Raw genomic sequence first — 20,674 nt, 5'->3', positions numbered from 1 at the left:
AGATGTTAAACCAACCTTGCATTCCTGAAAAAAGCCCACTTTGTCATAATGTTTGAAAATGTTTCTAGCTTTGGGTTGCTAGTATTTGGGGAGGATTTTTCTTTTTTCTGATCTTGGGCCTGGGCACTGTCCCTGAGCCTCTTTGTGCTAGCACTCTATCACTTGAGCCACACATAGTGCACTTCTGGCTTTTTCTCCTTCCTTCCTTTCTTTCTTTCTTCCTTTTTTTTTTTTTTGCCAGTCCTAGGGCTTCAATTCAGGACCTGAACACTATCCTTGGGCTTTCTCAAGGCTAGACCTCTACCCACTTGAGCCACAGTACCACTTCTGGCCTTTTCCATGTATGTGGTACTGAGGAATCAAACCCAGGTCTTTTTGTGTATGCTAGGCAAGTACTCTACCACTAGGCCAAATTCCCAGCCCCACTTCTGGCTTTTTCTGTGTAGCTTATTGGAGATAACTTCCTGCTGGGACTGGCTTCCAACCTTGATGCTCAGTTCTCAGCCTCCTGAGTATCTAAGATTACAGGCGTGAGCCACTAAAGTAAAAAACATTGCCTCCTCTTCTTCTGTCTTCTTGAACAGAATTTGTAAAAAGCTGGTGTTGCTACCACTTTAAATGTCTTGTTGAATTCATACGTGATTGGATTCTTCTTTGTACAGACCCCTTATTTACTTTCTTATTTTTGTGATATGGGTTAAAACCAGGGACTTGAATATGCAACGGAAGGCTGCTACAACTGAGCCACACCCCCAACCAGAATTGATTTACAGATTCTTTCCTATTGTAGGTACTTATATAAGTTTACTACTTTTTCAGCTCTAGCTATTTCTTTTTTTTTTTTCTTTTGTGAGTCACGGGGCTTGAACTCAGCCTGGGTGCTGTCCCTGAGCTCTTCAGTTCAAGGTACTGCACTACACTTAAGCCAAGCCCCACTTGCTGTTTTCTAGAGGTTAATTAGAGATAAGTCTCAGGTCCTTTTGTGCCCAGGCTGGCTTTGAACCCTGATCCTTAGATCTCAGCCTCCTGAGTAGCTAGGATTATAGGCGTGAGCCACCTCGCTCAGCTAACTCTAGCTATTTCTTTATTCAATACTGAGTATTTATTGCATGTAGGTTCTGTTCTCGGCACAGTTTTATAGTAATGAATGAAACAAGTCTTGACCTCTTGGAATTTTGTCGTCTTTTATTATTTCTCCCTCACTCTTATACTTTGTATGTACATAGCTTTATTTATATTTATTTAATAGTTCTGTTTCATGTTACTACATACACTGGCAAAAAAAAATCCTTAGGTTTGCTCTGTGTTTGTAGTTCATTTGAACTTGGATTTTCCTTAATTTAAAAAAAAAAATTGTATGTGCCACTGGGTCCCAGGGGCCCAGGCGTGTCGTCCTAGCTACTCAGGAGGCTGAGATCTGAGGATCATGGTTTAAAGCCACCCTGGGCAAGCAGAGTCCAAGAGACTTATCTCTAACCACCAAAAAAAAATCCAGGTTTGGCTCAAATGGTAGAGCACTTAACCTTGAGCACAAAAGCTCAGGGACAGTGCCCAGGCCCTGAGTTCAAGCCCCACAACTGGCACGTGTGAGAAATGGAATGTATTACTGCCTCACAGTTTGCATTCATGCTTGCTCTTGGCATTTCCTCAAGGACATGACTTTAACCCAATTTCTCCATTTATTATCATCCGGGGACCCTTCACTGCCCTCTGCCCTGTGTGATCGTCACTGCCAGAGCTCCTGAAGTGAAGTGCTTCAAACGGCAGGTGCTTTCTCTCCAACTTGAAACGAAACTTGTTGGTGGGGCCCACTCAGCTCCTTCCTCCCTTGCCTGTGCCGGGGTGGTAAGCAGCAGCAGTTCTGTGTCCGCCCAGCCTCTTCATTATCAACCATGGAACACACCCTGTTCTGGTTGTCTTCCTGCGTGTCTCTGTCTCACACGGTGTTTCTTCTTAGGAGAACATTAGTTGAGGACCTACCCCTGAGGACTTCATCTTAATGGGATTACATTAACGAAGATTACTTTCAAAGAAAGTCACAATTTTAGGTGCCAGGGACCAGGGGTTAGGGCCTCACTATGAGTCGGCCCACAACAAGGCATTCAGTTCCAACCCCAAGCTCATGAGTAGACACGTCATTATCACATGACTCATTCTAATGAGTTTTATGGAAGTCTCCTGGTATATTTTGCTCGTCTTTAAATAAATGTCCTCTTTCCATTATTCAAGATACCCTGAAATTATCATAAACCCACGTTTCATTTCCTAAGCATAAATGTTCGCTGTATAAAACACATTTATATATTCATCCACACACAGATCTAGTGCAAACAGGCATATGTAAAGTATGAATATGATGACAGTTACTAAATAGAATATGATGTAAACTTGGAGCAGTAGTAAAAGAACAGGATAATGTCTGCATGGTAAGCCCTGGCTTCCAGTAATACTTTCAAGTATTCTCTTGATCTCAAGTATTTTCTTGGTTATTTTGGAGTCTCCTGGACTACTCTGTGGGCTCGCTACCCCTCCAGATCTGCATCCAGAAGTGAGGTCACAGCTGGAGCCATCAGCGCCCATTTGTTTTGTTTTGGTGCAAATACTGGGGCTTAAACTCAGGGCCTGGATACCCTACCTTAAGCAACAGCTCCACTTCTGGATTTGTGGTAGTTCATTGCAGACTTTCCTCCTCTTGGGCTGGCTTCAAACCACAATCCTCGTAGCTCAGCTTCCTCAGTAGCTAACATCACAGGCGTCAAGAGTTTTGGATTGTCTGTGTGATTAGTGACAGTACTTGTGGGTGCAGGATGGTCCAGATTCCTCTCGGAACACAAAGCGTACCACTCACACCAGTGCCCAGCCCTGCCAGAGGAAGGCCGGGGTGCTTCTCACACTCATTGTCCCTGCATCTTGACTCAGTTGAGAATGAAGGCACCACCTGGTTCTTAAGGTTCCCCTACAGCAATCTCCCTAATTTCTACTCAAACTTCAATTATGGAAAGACTTAGCTCAGTTCTCTTTTCTTCTTTCTTCCTTTAAAACGAATCCAGGACGATCTAGAGCAGCCATGATACCGCCCAAGCACCCACGGCAACCCAAGGGGACCTCAGACGACGCCATCCCCTTTGGAGAGAAAGCAGAGCAAGAAGCCCTGAGCGCTTCCCAGGCCACGCCACCTCCACTGCCAAAGAAGATGATCATCAGAGCCAACACCGAGCCCCTCTCCAAAGACCTCCAGAAGGCCATGGAGACCAGGCTCTGCGTCGTGGCCAACCCCACCTACGACATTGACCCCAGCTGGGATGTCAGCAGCGCGGGCTCCTCGCTGAGCTGTGACCTTAAGGGTGGGGACGGGGGGTCCTGTGACTCATTGGAGAGACCGGCCCCTTCCACCGCCAACAGCACCCACAGCGCCAACAGCGTCTGCAGCTTCACCGCCCTCAGCGCCAAGGACAGATTCTCCAACAGCACGGAGTCCCTGTCCAGCCAGCGTGGCCCCTCCTGCAGACAGGCCGGGAGCATGCAGAAGCCACAGAGACAAGCCCTGTACCGTGGACTTGAGAACCGGGATGAGGTGGTGGGGAAAATCAGAAACCTCCACACGGACGCCTTGAAGAAACTGGCTATGAAATGCGAAGACCTCTTCATGGCTGGCCAGAAAGACCAGCTCCAGTTTGGAGTGGACAGCTGGTCAGACTTCAGGCTGACGAGTGACCAGCCGTGCTGTGAGGCGGGCGACGCCGTATACTACACCGCTTCCTACGCGAAAGACCCACTCAACAACTATGCAGTAAAGGTAAGGAACCCACAGCCCCGCCCCGGCTCCAGGACCCCTTTTCTCCCATCCTGCCGTTCTAGGCCCACTTGCCAGCAGCAGCTCTAGCAAACAGAAGGCCGATTTGTTATTTAGAGGAGAAATCAGATATGCAGAAACAGGATAGTGCATGCAGAGACAGAGGTAAACAAAAATGTTATGGGAGCCTAAAAGGACTCTGGAAGTCAGAAAAATCTTAAAATCTGTGATCGGTACAAATGAGATCCCTTATGTAGCTTCCATGTCATGTTTCTGTCTTTAGTGTGTGTGTGTGTGTGTGTGTGTGTGTGTGTGTGTGTGTGTGTGTGTGTGTGTGTGTGTGTGTGTGTGTGTGTGTGTGTGTGTGTGTATGCTGGTACTGGGGCCTGAACTCAAGGCCTGAGCACTGTCCCTTAGCTTTTTTCACTCAAAGTGACATTCTAACACTTGACCACAGCTTCATTTCCAGCTTTTTGTGGTTAACTGAAGGTAAAACTCTTACAAACTTTCCTGCTCAGGCTGGATTCAAACTGAGATCCTCAAATCTCCGCCTCTGGGGCAGTTAGGATTACAGATGTGAGCATTACCACCCAGCTGTTTTTAATCTTTACCAAGTAAAAGATCTTTGTTCTCCTCTCTTCCTCCGCTCTGCAATTCTCTGCTTCTTGGGGAAACTTTTTTTTTTAATATTTGTTGCTATGTGAGAAATGTTACTTATATAATGAAATCTTTACATCACCTTTATGAAGCTAAGATCTTTTTCTCAACTTGACACATGAGGAAAATGGAGCTCAGAAAAGTAAACTAACCTGCTTAAGGTCACACAGCTAACAAGTAGGAGAACTGAAATTTAAACTCTTATCTCTGACTCTGGAGCCTTTGCTTTGTCTATTACACCATTGATTAATTTCTCATGTCTGTCACCGATACCACTGCTTCAAGTTGTCCAAACTAGTACTAGGGTTTGAACTCGGGGCCTTGTACTTGCTGGCATACTTGCTCACAGCTGGAACTCTGCACCTGAAATGTACCCACTGCTGGCTTTGTCTTGTTATTTTGGGCAGAGATTCCCAGACTTTTCTAGAAGTCCGAGGAGTACTACCTAGCCCTCCTGATCTGTATCCAGCACAGTTGGGGGACACTCACTAGAATGATAAGGTGCTAAAGGAAACTGGAGCCAGAATTCAGCAGTCAGGACGCCAAACATGCCCAGGTTTCCCACTGCAGCCTTAACTTTGTGGGTTGGCTCAATTGCTCAGGCTGCCATAACAAAGTACCCGGATGTCTCATGTTTCTGGAGGCTGTAAAGTTTCATCTGTGTCATAATCACATATGGCCTGTGCTATCCAAATGGTCTGAGTTCAGATCCCGGCTCTGCCTCTTAATAGCTCTGTCATGGTGGTACCTGTCTAAGGGGTTCTTTAGGTCTGAGAGGAGACAAGGGCCCTGCAGGAGGGGGTTCATTTCTTTCCCTGTTATCAGCTTCTTCTCTCTGAGAGAATAAAACTCTTTGGGGCTCAGGCTGGGAGTGTGGCTTAGTGGTAGAGTGCTTGTCTAGCATGTAGGAAGCCCTGGGTTTGATTCCTCAGGACCGCATATAAAGAAAAAGCCACAAGTGGTGCTGTGGCTCAAGTGGTAGAATGCTAGCCTTGAGCAAAAGAAGCTCAAGAACAGTGCCCAGGCCCTGAGTTCAAGCCCCAGTACCAAAACCACGAAAGTTTCACATAAACTTAAGAAAATATAATCCATCCCCTTGGTTGCCTTTTTACTGATTCTATTCACTGGTTCAAAACCAATTAACATATCTAAATGACTTTTACATGTTCATTTAGCTTAGAAAGTCCAGATGGTGTCTTAGTCAATTAATGAATAAGGTACACAGTTGGCCTTACCTGTCTGTCTGTCACGACATAATATATGTCTGCATCCACCTGCACCCCAAAGTGACTCTGTGGCCAGGGCCTGGACCCAACTTTATCTATTACCATTGAGCCTCGAAAGGCATCTGGATCTTGTCAGTAGCACTCAGGAACTATTACTTCATCTGGGTTATGGCATCTTATCTATCTTGACACTTTATTGCTACAGTATCCCTAATGCAGGATGAGTTCCCAGTTCAGGCAGGGCCATAGAACTGTCTGTTCTTTCCAAACAATTGAGAAGTAGGGCTTGACGAACTTTATGTATTATTGCCATGCAATCTTGTCTCCCTCTTAAATCAATGGTTTGGTATTGATTTCTTCACTTGTAATGATGCACAAGCAATCTCAAAGGAGCAGGTGGCCAGTGATTATATACTGGGAGTTGTTGCCAGGTTTGGGAGAGGATGTGTTACACTAAATGCTGAATATAAATGTCTCTTTGAAGACCCTCTGGGTGTTTCCAGAAGTGCCCAATTGATTGCACAACCTTAAAGGAATAAACTACAAGGGCTCAAAACACTAAGCCAGCTAAGCCGAAGAGCCATTGGCCTCTATAAACAACTCCTGTTACTATCTTCTTAAAATACCCCTTCCCGTGCTAAGGCAATTTAGGGGCCACTAATAGGTGTGACTGTCTCCTCAGATGTGGCTAAAAGGAAGCCAGTGCCTGAACTTAGCGATGCAAAACGCCCAGGATTCGCACCCTACCAAATCCCCGGCTGCCTCTGTTGTGGATGGATTGTGGTCATTGCCGAGGCTGCTGTAACATAGGACCTTAGGCTGGGGGCTTACGCCACAGACAGACAATGATTTTCTCGTGTTTCTGGTGGCTGAGAAGGGGAGGTTCTGACTTGCTTTGTTTCTGATGAGGGCTTTGTCTGGTTTGCAGACAGCCACCTTCTCTGTATATTCTCATCTGTTGGAGAGGGGTGAGGAGTGAGCACTCAAGAAGGAACAGGTGCTCTGGTGCCCTTCTTGCAGTGGCAGCATCCGTGGTCCTGTAGTCAGATCTGGGCCCAAACCCTGCAACTTCATTTCATCCTCATTTCCTCTGTATAGCTTCTGTCTCCAAATACAATCACATTGTGAGTTCGGAGTGTCTCCATCTGTGGCCTGCAGTGGGGGACACAAATTTAAAAGGCCACAGAGTCCCCGGCGTGTGCTTGATGGCTCACACCTGTAAATCCTAACCACTCAGGAGGCTAAAATCTGAAGATCACAATTCAAAGCCAGCCCTGGCAGGAAAATTTGTGACACTCTTACCTTCAGTTAAATACCAAAAGACCAGACATGGAATTATGGCTTACATGGTAAAGCACTAACCTTGACTACGAAAGCTAAGGGATAGCCCCAGAACAGCACCAGAAAGAAAATAAAGTCCATGGAATGAGCCTTCCTTTCCCCAAATTTATGTTCTTATCATGTGCAAAATAAACCCTAACATCCTCGAAAAGTCTTATTGCAGAATGAACTCTAAAGACCTGACCAAAGTCTCATCTAAATATCATCTAAGTCAGATATGGATGTGACTCAAGTTCAACTCAAGTTCCTATGGCAACGTTCTCTAGCTAAGAACCTGTGAACAGTACAACTCTGAACAGGCTTGTAACAGGCATCCCTACCCCAGACATCAGAAAGAAGAAGAGAAAGGATAATGGGTCCAAAATTCAGCAGATCAAATTTCATTCCATCTTGAGACTCAGAATAACTCTTTGCCAGGCCCTGCTGGCTCACACCTATAATCCTAGGAGGGTAAGATCTGAGAATCATAGTTTGAGACCAACCCATACAGAAAAATCCATGAGATTTTTATCTCTAGTTAACTATCAGAAGAGCCAGAAGTGGATATGTGGCTCAAGTGGTAGAACACCAGCCTCGAGAAGAAAAGCTGAGGGACAATACCCAGGCCCTGGGCTCTAAGCCCCTGTGCTGGCACGCACACATGCACGCGCGCGCACGCACACACACACACACACACACACACACACACACCATAATTCTCTTTGACTCGGTACTCTGCTCTCCAGCCTGCTAGGGTGGCAGCATTAGCCCTGTGGCTGTGTCAGATGACCCTGGACCTCCAGAGCTAGAGAAGCAATGTCATCTTTGAAAGGGAGGAGGGACCTACCTTGTTGGCTGCGCCTGTAGTGGAGAAGTCAGCCTTGGGGGCCATTCTGCCCTCCCATGCATGGATACACAGCTCGGAGGGTCCATCCATAGAATCCACACCCCCAGCTCCTGGTTTCCACACTGCAGAATCTTGCCTCCTCGGGTTGTGATCACTGCTTGCCTAACAATCCCCTCTTCAGCTCATCTTTCTCTCTTCCCATTTTACTGCAAGCGGGCAGGAGGGGGCCTCGGCCCCTGCAGTGCCTGGCTTGGAATTCTCATCTAGAAATCCATCTTTATCCTCTGGCAAGTTCCACTTTCACTAAACACTGGAACATAGTTCGGCTGAATTCTTTGCCCCTTGTTGGCAAGAATCTCTTCACTTCCCGTTCCTTGTTTCCAACGGCGACCTCATGAGTATTCATGCCACTCATCCTGTTCATGGCCACTTCACTCTCTAACCACCCTCCCAGTGCTAGGCACAGGGGGCTCAGGCTTGTCATCCCAGCTACTGAGGAGGCTGAGCGCTGAGGATCGAGGTTCAAAGCCAGCCTGGGCAGGAGAGTCTATGAGACTCTCATCTCCAACTAACCACCAAAAAGCCACAGTGGAGTTGTGACTCCAAGGGGTAGAGCACCAGCCTTGAGCACAAGTGTTCAGGGGCAGCACCCAGGCCCTGAGTTCAAGCCCCACGACCAGCACCCCAAAAAAATGTTTAAAGCCTTGCAGCCTCTACTCAGTTCCAGAGCGGCTTCTGGATTTCTGTTTGTTGCAATGGTAGCTCAATTAGCAGTATCCAATTGTAGACTTCTGGAGCTGCCAGAAGATGAACCCTAGCCCAGCTAGTGTAAACTACCGAAATTCCCTTTCTCCCTGGAAAGCCTAGGCCAGGACGCCCTCAGGGCCTCAGGGCTGGCCAATTCCTCTGCTGCACCCCAACCTCGGCCCCCTCGTCGCAGGGACAGGACTCCACTCGGGACCTTGCTTGCTCAGGCATGGTTACAGGCATGCTCCTCCCATCTGCTACAAAATACGTGGTTTCTTACATAGGCCTTTGCCTGGATTTGAAGGCTTTTCTGTTTTGAATTTATTCTGATTGTATTCCAATAGACTTATTATTTGTATTGGTCTCAAGCTAAAAGGCATTCCAGGACAGAATAAAGAGCTCTGACATCATTAGTCCTGGCCCAAGTTCTAAAGCAATCTCTCTCACACCTCTCTCTCTCCTTTCCTCACTTTCTCTCCACCACCACCCCCATTCCCATAAGTGCCAGGCAAAAGGGAACTCAAGGGCTGGGAGTTTGGCCTAGTGGTTAAAGTGCTTGCCTAGCATGCATGAAGACCCGGGTTCGATTCCTCGGTACCACATACATAGAAAAAAGCTGAAAGTGGTGCTGAGGCTCAAGTGGTAGAGCTCTAGCCTTGAGAAAACCCAAGGACAGTGCGCAGGCCCTTAGCTCAAGCCCAGGACTGGCAAAAAAAAAGGGGAACTCAAGACCTCATGCTTACTCAGCTTGCCTGACTAGTGCTCTACCACTTTAGCCACACCTCCAGCCCAGCTTTTTGATGGCTAGTGTGGGGTTTCTGACTTTTCTGCCTAAGCTGGTCCTCTAGACCTCAGCCTTCTGAGTAGCTGGGATTACAGGCGTGAGCCACCAGTGCCCTGTTCGCTCTGTGGTTTTAAGCGGGTCTCTGAACCTCTCTTGGTTTTCACATCAGTGCAGACCCCCCGCCCTGTCCACCTCAGCGCCGTTGTTGTGCACATGTTTAGGTGGTAAAACTACTTTTAGGAACTATAAAGTCCATGTGAAATATGATAGAATAATGTATTCTTGATACTAGCAACAACGGAAATTACTGCTTCGCATTCTCCAGATCACTCATTAGCACTCCTTAATGTCAGTCATAAGCGTATTTAAATCTGCACTTAGATATTTTCCTTCTCATTACTTCAAAGATGGGAGCATCATTACTTCAAAGATGGGAGCATCATTACTTCAGAGACAGAAGCATCCTTTTTTCCTCCCCTTGAAATGATGAGAGAATGAGAACAGGCTACAAAACGTAACAGCCTCAAGAGCTTCCGTGCTGCCAAAAAAGGGAAACAAATTAAGCACTTGATATTAAGAAAACAATTTAATAAATTACGGCACATCAGTCAGTGAAGTGTTTGTAGCTATTAAAAGTGGTAATTATCAAGACTATAAAGTGAAAAGTGTGGGTTGTAAAATGTCATAGAATAGCAGATAGTATGAACATAAAGTTTTGAAAGAGAACCTACCAAGTAATAATACGTAAATAATTCCCGCTTTAGAGCGGTGGTAATTGCTAGTGATACTGATTGTGTTAAAAAATGATGTCATCATGTCTTCCCAATGGGGACCGTTGGCAGTTATGATTGTGTCACTTGGAGGGTGTCAAAGGCACCAGGATCCCTGCCCACCTCTGCAGTTCTCACACTTGACATCAATTATTAGAGCTCTGTTTCACACTCCCTGGCTCTCCTACACACGCGCCTCTGTCTCCCCAAGGGCAGCGCCATACCGTGGAGAATTCTGCATTGGGACCAGTCAAGTCACTTCCTCGGCCCCACCCCATAGCTAGAGAGCCAGAACCAGTGAACAGGCTCACAGAGGGACTAAGAAAGAAGCTTTTAAGTCACACAGGACTGGCTTAGAATGTGTGGTTCAGCTACAGTCACTATGTTAATTACTTGGCTTTCTTTTTTTTTTTTAACCAGTCCTAGGGCTTGAACTCAGGGCCTGAGCTCTGTCCTTGGGCTTTTTCCTCAAGGCTAGCGCTCTCCAACACTACTTCTGGCTTTTCTCTGTATGTGGTACCAAGGAAATGAACCCGGGTCTTCGGGCAAGCACTCTACCACTAGGCCAGACTCGACCACAAGTCACAAAAAGTCCAGGCATGGTGGTTTATGTCGATAACCTCAGCCACCCAAGGCTGGCCAGCCTGAGCTCCCAGTGAGACCCTCTCTCAAAACTAAACAAAAATCAAAGGAACTAACGCATGTCACAGCTGACCCTCTACCACTTCTACTGTGGCTTCACTTCTGTCTTTTTGCTGGTTATTTGGAGATAAGTGTCTCACATACTTTTCTGCCTAGGCTGGCTTTGAACTGAGATCCTCAGATCTTAGCCTTCTGAGTAGCTAGAGTGGCAGGCATGAGCCACTGGTGCCTGGGGCCTGGTAGATTACTTTATCATTGTACTGCATGCTAAGCTACACAAATAAGCAGCACAGCTATTAAGCCCACTTCCAGGCTGGTAAGAAAGGCCATGTCCACTTCATTCTTTGTGACAGATATGGTTCATCGAGACAGGAATAGAAAATGAGGCTATAGAGAGATTTGGGACCAGGTGATGAATGGAAGAAATTAGGCTTCAGCAGGGCACCAGGGCTCACGCCTGTCACCCTAACCACTGGGGGCTGAGAATCACAGCCTGACCAGACAAATCCAAGACACTGTCCAGTGAAGTCCCACTAACCAGCAAAAAGCCAAGTGAGAGGCCTTGAGTTCAAGCCCCCTACCAATACCCCCACACGTATCATTATTTTGTGTTGTACAGGACACCACTATAGATTTTTTTAAACAGAAGAATGATATATAGATAGATAGATAGATAGATAGATAGATAGATAGATAGTCAGTGATTAAGGGAGGGGGAGGAACATGGTGGAAGAAGCAGAAAGGCCTGGATCATGGAAGCCAAGCATGTGATTTTTGCCCTAGTCTAGGTAAGGCACAGGTGACTGGAGAGCCAGAGAGGGTGTTTTCCCCGAGTCCAATGAGGGGGAGTGGGGGTGCGGTGTAAAATTCAAGCCAGAACAGCCCCACTAAGCAAAACAATCATCAGAAAGGAGTGGCCGGTGAGCTGTCCATGGGCCAGCCAGGATGGAGACCCCTGGCCGTTGGTTACCTGGGAGAGAGCATTGGCTTGGAACCCCCGCCTCCCAGAGCTGGCCCAGCTTGTCTCCTGCAGGTCCCCCTGTGTGGGGCCCACCAGGGGACAGAGCCACACTCCTAAGCAGCCCACAGGCCATGGACCAGTAGGCCCAGGCCCAGCCACAGAGGGCCTGGGCAGGGAGGGCTCAGAGGATGCCAGGAATTCAGGATGGGGTACGTCAGAGGCAAAAGACACAGGAAGCAGGGAGCCCAGACTTCTTCCTGAATTAAAGGCCAAACTGGTTTCCAGTCTTTCCTCTCTGGCTCCTTTCTCAGCAGCATCTTCTGTGATCTTCTCATTGCTGTTAGCAAACCACACTAGCCAGCAGGCCAGTTAGTCCAGTCAGGCTGTCAGTCTGCAGTCTGTTTGTCTGTCTGCAGTCTGTCTGTCTGTCTGCAGTCTGTCTGTCTGTCTGAGCTGTCTGGCTAACCTCCAGCCTTTCATTTTCTTAATTACTAAATAAGACCTGAGTATAGGGCCGGGAGTTTGGCCTAGTGGTAGAGTGCTTGCCTAGCATGCATGAAGACCCGGGTTCGATTCCTCGGTACCACGTACATAGAAAAAAAAAAGCCAGAAGTGGTGCTGAGGCTCAAGTGGTAGAGCTCTAGCCTTGAGAAAGTCCAAGGACAGTGCTCAATCCCTGAGCTCAAGCCCAGAACTGGCAAAAAAAAAAAAAAAAAAAAAAACCTGAGTATAATACAACACATGGACTTAATTCTTCCTGCTCTCTAAACTCCAGCCTTGCTTCTTCTCGCTTTCAAAAAATCTGCTCATGGGGCTGGGAGTTTGGCCTAGTGATAGAGTACTTGCCTAGCATGCACAAAGACCTGGGTTCAATTCCTCGATACCACATACATAGAAAAAAGCTGGAAGTGGTGCTGAGGCTCAAGTGGTAGAGCTCTAGCCTTGAGAAAGCCCAAGGACAGTGCTCAGGCCCTGAGCCCAAGGCCAGGATTGGCAAAAAATTAAAACAAAACAAAAAAATCTGGTCAGTGCCGGTCACAGTGCCTCATGCCTGTAATCCTAGCTACTCAGAAGGCTGAGATCTGAGGATCCTGGTTCAAAGCTAACCCCAGCACTAGAGACTCTTATCGCAAGTTACCATTAGAAAACAGAAAATGGGGCTGTGGCTCAAGGGGTAGGGTGGTAGCCTTGAGCTGAAGAGCTCAGGGGCAGCACCCAGGCCCAGAATTCAAGCCTCATGACCCACCCAAAAAAAAAAAAATACACACACACACACACACACACACACTCCACAACCTCCTTCAGTGCAGTCCGTCAGCGGAAGTCCACTGGGGACCAGGGACCGATAGCTCACACCATAATCCTAGCTACTCTAGAGGCCAAGACCTGAGGGCCTGAAACTCTTATCCCCAGTTAGCCATGAGAAATCTGGAAGTGGAGCTGTGGCTCAAAGTGGTAGAACAGTAGCCTTGAGCAAAAGAGCTCAGGGACAGTGCCCAGGCCCTGAGTTCAAACCCCAGGACCAGCAAAAAGAAAAGAAAAAAATGATGCTTAGACTCAACAAACAATTTTAAGTATCTGAGTGCCCTCCCCCCCCACACACACACATTTCCCGTGTTGAGGATTACTTTTGAAGTACTCCAGGTCTTTGCAGCCAGAGGTGGTGGAGACAGCAGGCCACATGCTGTCCTCCAGAGGACAGAGTCCTGACACAGGGGTGCGCTGTGGAGCCCCCCCCTCCTGCCCCGCATCGGTCTTTGCGGGTTTTGACTCTGGAGTCTCCACTTACCCCACTGAGCGCTGACAACAGGATGCTAAGTTAAGCTGTGTTAACAGGAATCTAAGCGATGGTAGGAATCCATACCAGCTTAGTGGGAAGGAAGGACAGCGGAGGGAAAGCATTGCAGAGCTGAGCCCAAACATGGCTGACTTGGAAGCTTGACAGAGGTGATTGTTAGCACAGGGATCTCCCCCCACCCCCCCCCTAGCTCCATGTATGTACACAGGGGCGGTGAGGGAATCCATCTGAGTGGGCTCAATAGACACCTGACATTACCATGAATTAATGAGTAGGAAAAGGCCAGGTGCTGGCTCACACCTGTCATCCTAGCCTCAAGAAGGATTGCAGAGGAAAGCCAGCCAGCAAGACAAATCCAAGAGGCTCTAGCATCTGTTAACCAGCAAAAAGCTGCAAGCGGAGCTGTGGCTCATGTGTTAGGGCACCAGCCTGAGTGAAAAAATACAAATGAGAGCACAAAGCCCTGAGTCTAAGCCCCAACACACACACGTGTACACATGATGCAGGGAGAGCCATGGCTTCGATTATGGGGTGAGAGAACATATTAAGAACTATACATTGAATTCCTGGTTGGGCCCTGAGCTGATTGCTGAGCTGCCTCAGTTTCTCTAATGTGAACATCCTGACAGCCTCCCAGCTCTTTCCATCCACATGCCGAGTGAGAATGTAAAACACACATGATCATTATAAGTCACATGTAACACTCCACAAGTTGCCTGACTTTCTCTTCTAAGGTCCACAGTGGGTTTTCTAGGCCTTGTGATCATTTCTGGCAGTAATCCAAGTGGTAAGATATGGGCCTGCCTAACAGCTGCCCGCCAGATTCACCGTGGGGAGGCCTGAGTGTGTTGAGCCGAGTAGCCCAAGCTTTATGCCTTAAGCATTTCTTTTTTTTTTTCTTTTTTTTGGGGGGGAAGGGGTGGATCATGGGGCTTGAACTCTGGGCCTGGGCCCTGTCCCTGAGCTCTTCAGCTCAAGGCTACGTCCTACCCTTAAGCCAAGCCCCATTTCCTGTTTTCTAGAGGTTAATTGGAGATTAGAGTCTCCTGTTCTTTAGTGCCCAGGCTGGCTTTGAACCTTGATCCTCAGATCTCAGCCTCCTGAGTAGCTAGGATGGCAGGTGTGAGCCCGGCTGCCTTCAGCATTTCTTTAGTCCTTTTGTCCTGGACTTGGGTGGCTCTGGCCGGCGAGGGAGTGGGGGCAGAGCACCCCGGCCCTCCCCAGGTCTCCCAGCCTGACCTTGGGCTCCTGGGGAGGTTTGGATTCCAGGAGGCCGTTGGTGTCCTAAGGCGTCCCCGCGGGTGGAGGGGAACGCCTGCCCCCCCCGCCCCCGGAGGCAGAGGTCCGAGGATCGTGAGACTCTCACCCCCAGGAACCACCTAGAGCCATGGCCCCCGCCTCCCCGAGGGCCGGGCGATGGGGGAGGGGTGGAGTGGGGGTCCTCCGCGGCGGCCCTCGGCGGGCCTGCTGCTCCTGCACCGCTCCACCCGCTCCACCCATCCCCGAACCCGATCCCGGCCCAGTCCCGGGCGGGCTCCGCGGGGCTCCGCGCCCACCCGCCTCCTCCCGCCGGTGCCTCCTCCAGAGCGCCGCGCTGGACTGGGTCCACATCTGTCCGCAGCCCTGCGCGCCCCCTCCCCGCGCGCCCTCCTCCCTAGCCCCCTCCCCGCGCCCCCTCCCCACGAGCCCACCTCCCCACGCGCCCCCCCTCCCCGCGCGCCCTCCCCGCGCCCCCTCCCCACGAGCCCACCTCCCCACGCGCCCCCCTCCCCGCGCGCCCTCCCCGCGCGCCCTCCCCGCGCGCCCTCCCCGCGCCCCCTCCCCACGAGCCCACCTCCCCACGCGCCCCCCTCCCCGTGCGCCCTCCCCGCGCGCCCTCCCCGCGCCCCCTCCCCACGAGCCCACCTCCCCACGCGCCCCCCTCCCCGCGCGCCCTCCCCGCGCCCCCTCCCCACGAGCCCACCTCCCCACGCGCCCCCCTCCCCGCGCTCCCTCCTCCCCACGCGCCCTCCCCACGCGCCCCTACCTCCCTGCACCCTCCTCCCCGCGTCCCCCTCCCCGCGCTCCCTCCTCCCCGCGCTCCCTCCTCCCCATGCGCCCCCACCTCCCTGCACCCTCCTCCCCGCGTCCCCCTCCCCGCGCGCCCTCCTCCCCGCGCCCCCCTCCCCGCGCTCCCTCCTCCCCATGCTCCCCCACCTCCCTGCACCCTCCTCCCCGCGTCCCCCTCCCCGCGCGCCCTCCTCCCCGAGCACCCCCCCTCCCCGCGCTCCCTCCTCCGCTAATCCCCCACCCCGCGCGTCCTCCCCCCCAGGGCCCCCTCCTCGCGCCCCTCCCGCGCGGCTCCCGCAGGCCGGTCCCGCAGCGCCCCCTAGCGGCGACGCCAGCCCGCCCGCCCCGCCGCGGCTCTCAGGGGCTCCGGCCCAGCCAAGGCGGGAGGAGCCGAGCGGCCCCGCTCCCCCTCCCCGTCCCCGTCTCCCCATCCCCCGTTCCTCTCCCCCCCCCCCCCCCCGCTCCCTCCGCCCTGGTGAACCCGAGAAGCTCACTCCTGCCTGAGAATCCTGCGCCTCTTTTAATGAAGACTGGGGGGGCGGGGGGTCCAAGAGAGATGGATGACAAACGAGAGGCCTGGAAGTTACTTGACTGCCTGGGAGAGAAAATGCCGAGGGGAGGAAACGCGCACACACACACACGTGCACACACACACGTGCACACACATGCACACACGCGCACACACACGCACACACACATGCACACACACGCACACACACATGCACACACACACATGCATGCACACACACATGCACACACACATGCATGCGCACACACACACATGCACACACACACATGCACACACACACACACACATGCATGCACACACACCGCAGCAAGAACCCTGTCCATTTGCTCTGGAAAGAGTGACTTATTTTCTGAAATCACTTTGGGGCTAGAAATTTATCATCGGAAGTCAGGTCATTTTGAGGTGGTTTTATTTTTTTAAAATCTACAGGAGTCAACTTATTAATATTTGAAAAATGACTACGATGCAGTGCATAGAGTAATATAATACTCCCACCTAAATTAACATCATCGCAGGCTCCATAATCAAGATTTATGAGGACCCTATCATGTGAAATCCTATTATGGAAATCCCTGTAAGTCTGTGTTTGCGTTGTAACAAGCTTCATGGTTATGAACCAATTAAGAGTCAGGTTTTTTTTTCCCCCCTTTCTTTTACACTCCAGTCTTCTCCCATTTTCATTTACCCTTCAGCGAGATTGACCCACTATTTTTCAGCCTGTCTCCGTCCTACAAAGCCGATAGATAAGAAGGTACCACCCACATGGGCTGACAGTGTCGGCAGGCCACTTTCCCAGAGAGCAGCCGAAACGGCCTGGCAATTTATCATTTCTTCTTTGTAAATCACTTCGATCCTTTATCTCACGTTGATCTGTGGAGCTGAACATAAATTCTTGTTGTAGGATTCCTGTTCTTATCTCCTCTCAGCTCTGGAGAGCCTTATAAACATGTAAATGTCTGTGCCTCCCTGGGTGTCTAGGTAAAATTAGAATATCACAATTATATCTCCTCTGCTTATGGATGTTTAACTACCAGGTGGTGAATTCTTCGCAGAGTGAATTGACTTAGTGAAAACTAGGCATGGCCAAACCATCTGTCTTCTAGCCAGGACTTAGGGTGCACTGCTCTTCGGGGGTGACCCTTAGCTGTCATTAACTGTCTTCTGTCATACTTTGATCAGAGAGTCTCATTGCTGTAGAAGGTGGCTGTAAGAACACACACACAGGGCCGGGAGTTGGCCTTAGTGGTAGGGTGCTTGCCTAGCATGCACAAAGACCGGGGTTTGATTCCTCAGGACCATATACATAGAAAAAAGCCAGAAGTGGTGCTGAGGCTCAAGTGGTAGAGCTCTAGCCTTGAGAAAGTCCAAGGACAGTGCTCAGGCCCTGAGCTCAAGCCCAGGAGTGGCAAACACACACACACACACACACACACACACACATATATATATATATGTGTGTGTGTGTGTGTGTGTATATATATATATATATATATATCATTCTCTCATATGAACAACCCAAGTACTAGTGGCTCACACCTGTCATCCTAGCTACTCCGGAGGCTGAAATCTGAGGATCACAATTGGAAGCCAGCCTTCGGAAGGCAGGAAAATCCGTGAGACTATCTCCAGTTACCAGCAGAAACCCAAACGTGAAGCTGTGGCTCTTAAGTAGTGGAGCACTAGCTTTGAGCGAGGAAAAGCTCAGGGACGGCCAGCACCCAGGCTCTGAGTTCAAGCCCCACCACTGACAGACGGGTGTGTATGTGTGCAGATGTGTCATCTTCAACACCTGTAGTCATCTTAGCCTGTGTGTTTCGTCCCTGTGTCTCCCTCAGTCTGCGCTGGCTGGCTTTGGTGTGTGTGTGAGGAGCGCTCGTTCCATTGCTTATCTGTGGTTGTGTCCCAGCCTCGACGGCTGGGATTGCACAGGCACCACACACCTACCTGGCCTCAGCACGCCTTCCTAGTCCTTCATTGGAAACGAATCCAAGGTTCAGTAGTCTTTGAATCTGGAGGAGACCCAGAGAAGTGAACATAGGAAGGGGATGGGGAGTTGCTGGCCAGGCCCAGTCCCAAGCCCACAGCCCATGGTGTGCCGCAGATGCAGAGCCCGTGCAAGTTACCTTCCCAGCCAGTAGGGTTAACTGTTCCCTGTACCAGGTCGGACTCCTAGGCAACTGAATTATGAACAGTCTAGGTTTTTGTGGTGGTGGTGGGACTTGAACTCTGTGCCTGGGCGCCGGCCCTGACCCCTGGAGCCACAGCGCCACTCCTGGTTTTCTGGTTCTCATTGGAGATGAGTCTCCCGGACCTTCGGGCCCGGCCTCCTGGCGCCCCCGAGCCCCGGGGTTTGGGGTGACCTCTGCTCTTCTCTTCCAGATCTGCAAGAGCAAGGCGAAGGAGTCGCAGCAGTATTACCACAGCCTGGCGGTGCGCCAGAGCCTGGCCGTGCACTTCAACATCCAGCAGGACTGCGGCCACTTCCTGGCCGAGGTGCCCCGCCGCCTGCTGCCCTGGGAGGGCGCGGCGGGCGCGGCGGACCCGGACCCGGACCCGGACCCCGGCGGCGGCGGCGGCGGTGGGGAGCAGAGGAGCCACGTGGTGGTGATCACGCGCGAGGTCCCGCGGCTCACCGTGGCCGACTTCGTGCGGGACTCGGTGGCGCGGCACGGCTCGAGCCCGGACGCGTACGAGCGCCAGGTGTGCCTGCTGCTGCTGCAGCTGTGCGCGGGCCTGGAGCACCTGAAGCCGCACCACGTCACGCACTGCGACCTGCGGCTGGAGAACCTGCTGCTGGTGCCGCCGCCCGGGCCCGCCGAGCCCGCGCCCGGCCCCGCCCGGCTCCTGGTGAGCAACTTCTCCCAGGCCAAGCAGAGGAGCCGCCTGCTGGACCCCGAGGCGCTGCGGGACCAGGCGCGCCTGGCGCCCGAGGTGCTCCCGGGCACCCAGTACCGCAAGTGCGACGAGTTCCAGACCGGCATCCTGGTGTACGAGATGCTGCACCTGCCCAACCCCTTCGAGCAGCGCCCGGGGCTGCGCGAGCGCGAGTACACGCGCGCCGACCTGCCGCGCATCCCGCTGCGCTCCGCCTACTCGCGCGGCCTGCAGCAGCTGGCGGGCCGCCTGCTGCACCCCAACCCCGCCGAGCGCCTGCGTGTGGCCGAGGCGCGCGCCGTGCTGCAGTGCCTGCTGTGGGGCCCGCGCGAGGACCTGCGCCTGGCGCTCGCCGCCGCGCCCGGGCCCGCGCCGCGCGCCGCGCTGCTGCAGAACTGGCTGGACGTGAAGCGCACGCTGCTCATGATCCGCTTCGCCGAGAAGGCGCTGGAGCCCCGCGCCGCCGCCGGGCCCGCGGCCGCCGTGGGCCTGGAGGACTGGCTGTGCGCGCAGTACCTGGCCTTCGCCACGCCCGACTCGCTGGGCGGCGTGGTGAGCATCCTGCAGCGGCCCTGACCGCCGCCCGTCCCGCCCCCCGCACCCGGTCCCCAGCCACCCGCCGGGGCGCGGGGCCCAGCCGGCCGGGAGGAGGAAAACCCCGGGCCCCGTGGCGGGCGGCGAGCCCGTAGCGGCTTCCCGCGGGCTCCTCCGGTCATCGAGGCAGGCCGGGCCCGCGGTTCGAAGCCAGCCCGGGACAGGAAGGCCCCGGAGCCGCCGCTCCCCGGCGATCATGGCGGTGCAGCGCCAGCCCTGGCCCAAAGCGCAGGGGTCGGGGCCCGGGTTCGAGCCCGGCCCGGAGCCCCGGGAAGACGAATGTATTTGACTGCGGGTCCTGTTGGGTTCTTCCTCGGTCGAGGGCGGCGCGAGGCGCCCCACGGAGGAAGCGGGCGGGGCTGTCGGGAGGGAGGCGCGGCCTGCGCGGCCGGGGCCCCGCGTGGGGCCGCCGCGGGGCGGGAACCCTCCCCGCCCAGACCCCCGACTAAACCAAAGAGCCCCGCGCCGCCCGCCTCGGGACGCGCGCGCGGGGCCTGGCGGCGGCGGGTGCGAGATGGCGGCCGTCTTCCGCAGGACGAGAGTTGTGGGCTGTGCGATGAATGTGATTCCAGTGCCCGAGCCCGGCCGGCCGGCGCGCCCGCCCCGCCCCGGGACCGCGGGTTCCGGGCCTCGCTGTGGTACTGGGTTGGCTGCCTTACCCTGTAAATAAATCCATTTTAATAACACCCAAGGCCTGGTCTCCGCGTCCTCCGAGCTCCGCACCCACGCCCGGGACAGCGTCCCACTGGCAGCCTTGGCGCTCAGCCACCGGCCTGGAGATGGCAGGCCCGGCCTCGCACCGCGCGGCCCTGCAGGGGCGGGGCGGGTCCTGGTGACGGCGCCCCTGGCGGCGGGGCGGGGTCCTGCAGGGGCAGGGCGGGGCAGGTCCGTGGTGACGGCGCCCCTGGCGGCGGGGCGGGGTCCTGCAGGGGCGGGGCCGTGGTGACGGCGCCCCTGGCGGCGGGGCGGGGTCCTGCAGGGGCAGGGCGGGGCAGGTCCGTGGTGACGGCGCCCCTGGCGGCGGGGCGGGGTCCTGCAGGGGCGGGGCCGTGGTGACGGCGCCCCTGGCGGCGGGGCGGGGTC

The 20,674-nt window shown here is 53.0% G+C and overlaps 1 protein-coding gene across 2 annotated transcripts in view; it reads left to right on the top strand.

The window, feature by feature from the left end:
• Peak1 (pseudopodium enriched atypical kinase 1) overlaps positions 1–19,594 on the top strand; it is a 49,283-nt gene extending 29,689 nt beyond the window's left edge. Inside the window, exons 3-4 of one of the 2 annotated variants that reach the window (XM_090321609.1) lie at positions 3,051–3,796; positions 18,503–19,594. In XM_090321609.1, the coding sequence (XP_090177735.1) occupies positions 3,051–3,796; positions 18,503–19,573 (1,817 nt within the window). In that variant the 3' untranslated portion in view covers positions 19,574–19,594. Of the gene's footprint in view, positions 1–3,050; positions 3,797–9,781; positions 9,996–18,502 lie in introns of those variants that run through there. The other variant, XM_090321610.1, reaches the window with a different exon arrangement.
• The last annotated feature ends 1,080 nt before the right edge of the window (positions 19,595–20,674 follow it).

This window comes from Megascapheus bottae, chromosome 30, assembly GCF_031878675.1.
Source record: "Megascapheus bottae isolate mThoBot1 chromosome 30, mThoBot2.hap1, whole genome shotgun sequence".
NCBI classification, from domain to species: domain Eukaryota; kingdom Metazoa; phylum Chordata; class Mammalia; order Rodentia; family Geomyidae; genus Megascapheus; species Megascapheus bottae.
The sequence above is the reverse complement of the archived record's forward strand: the minus strand, read 5'-3'. Positions and strand labels throughout refer to the sequence as shown.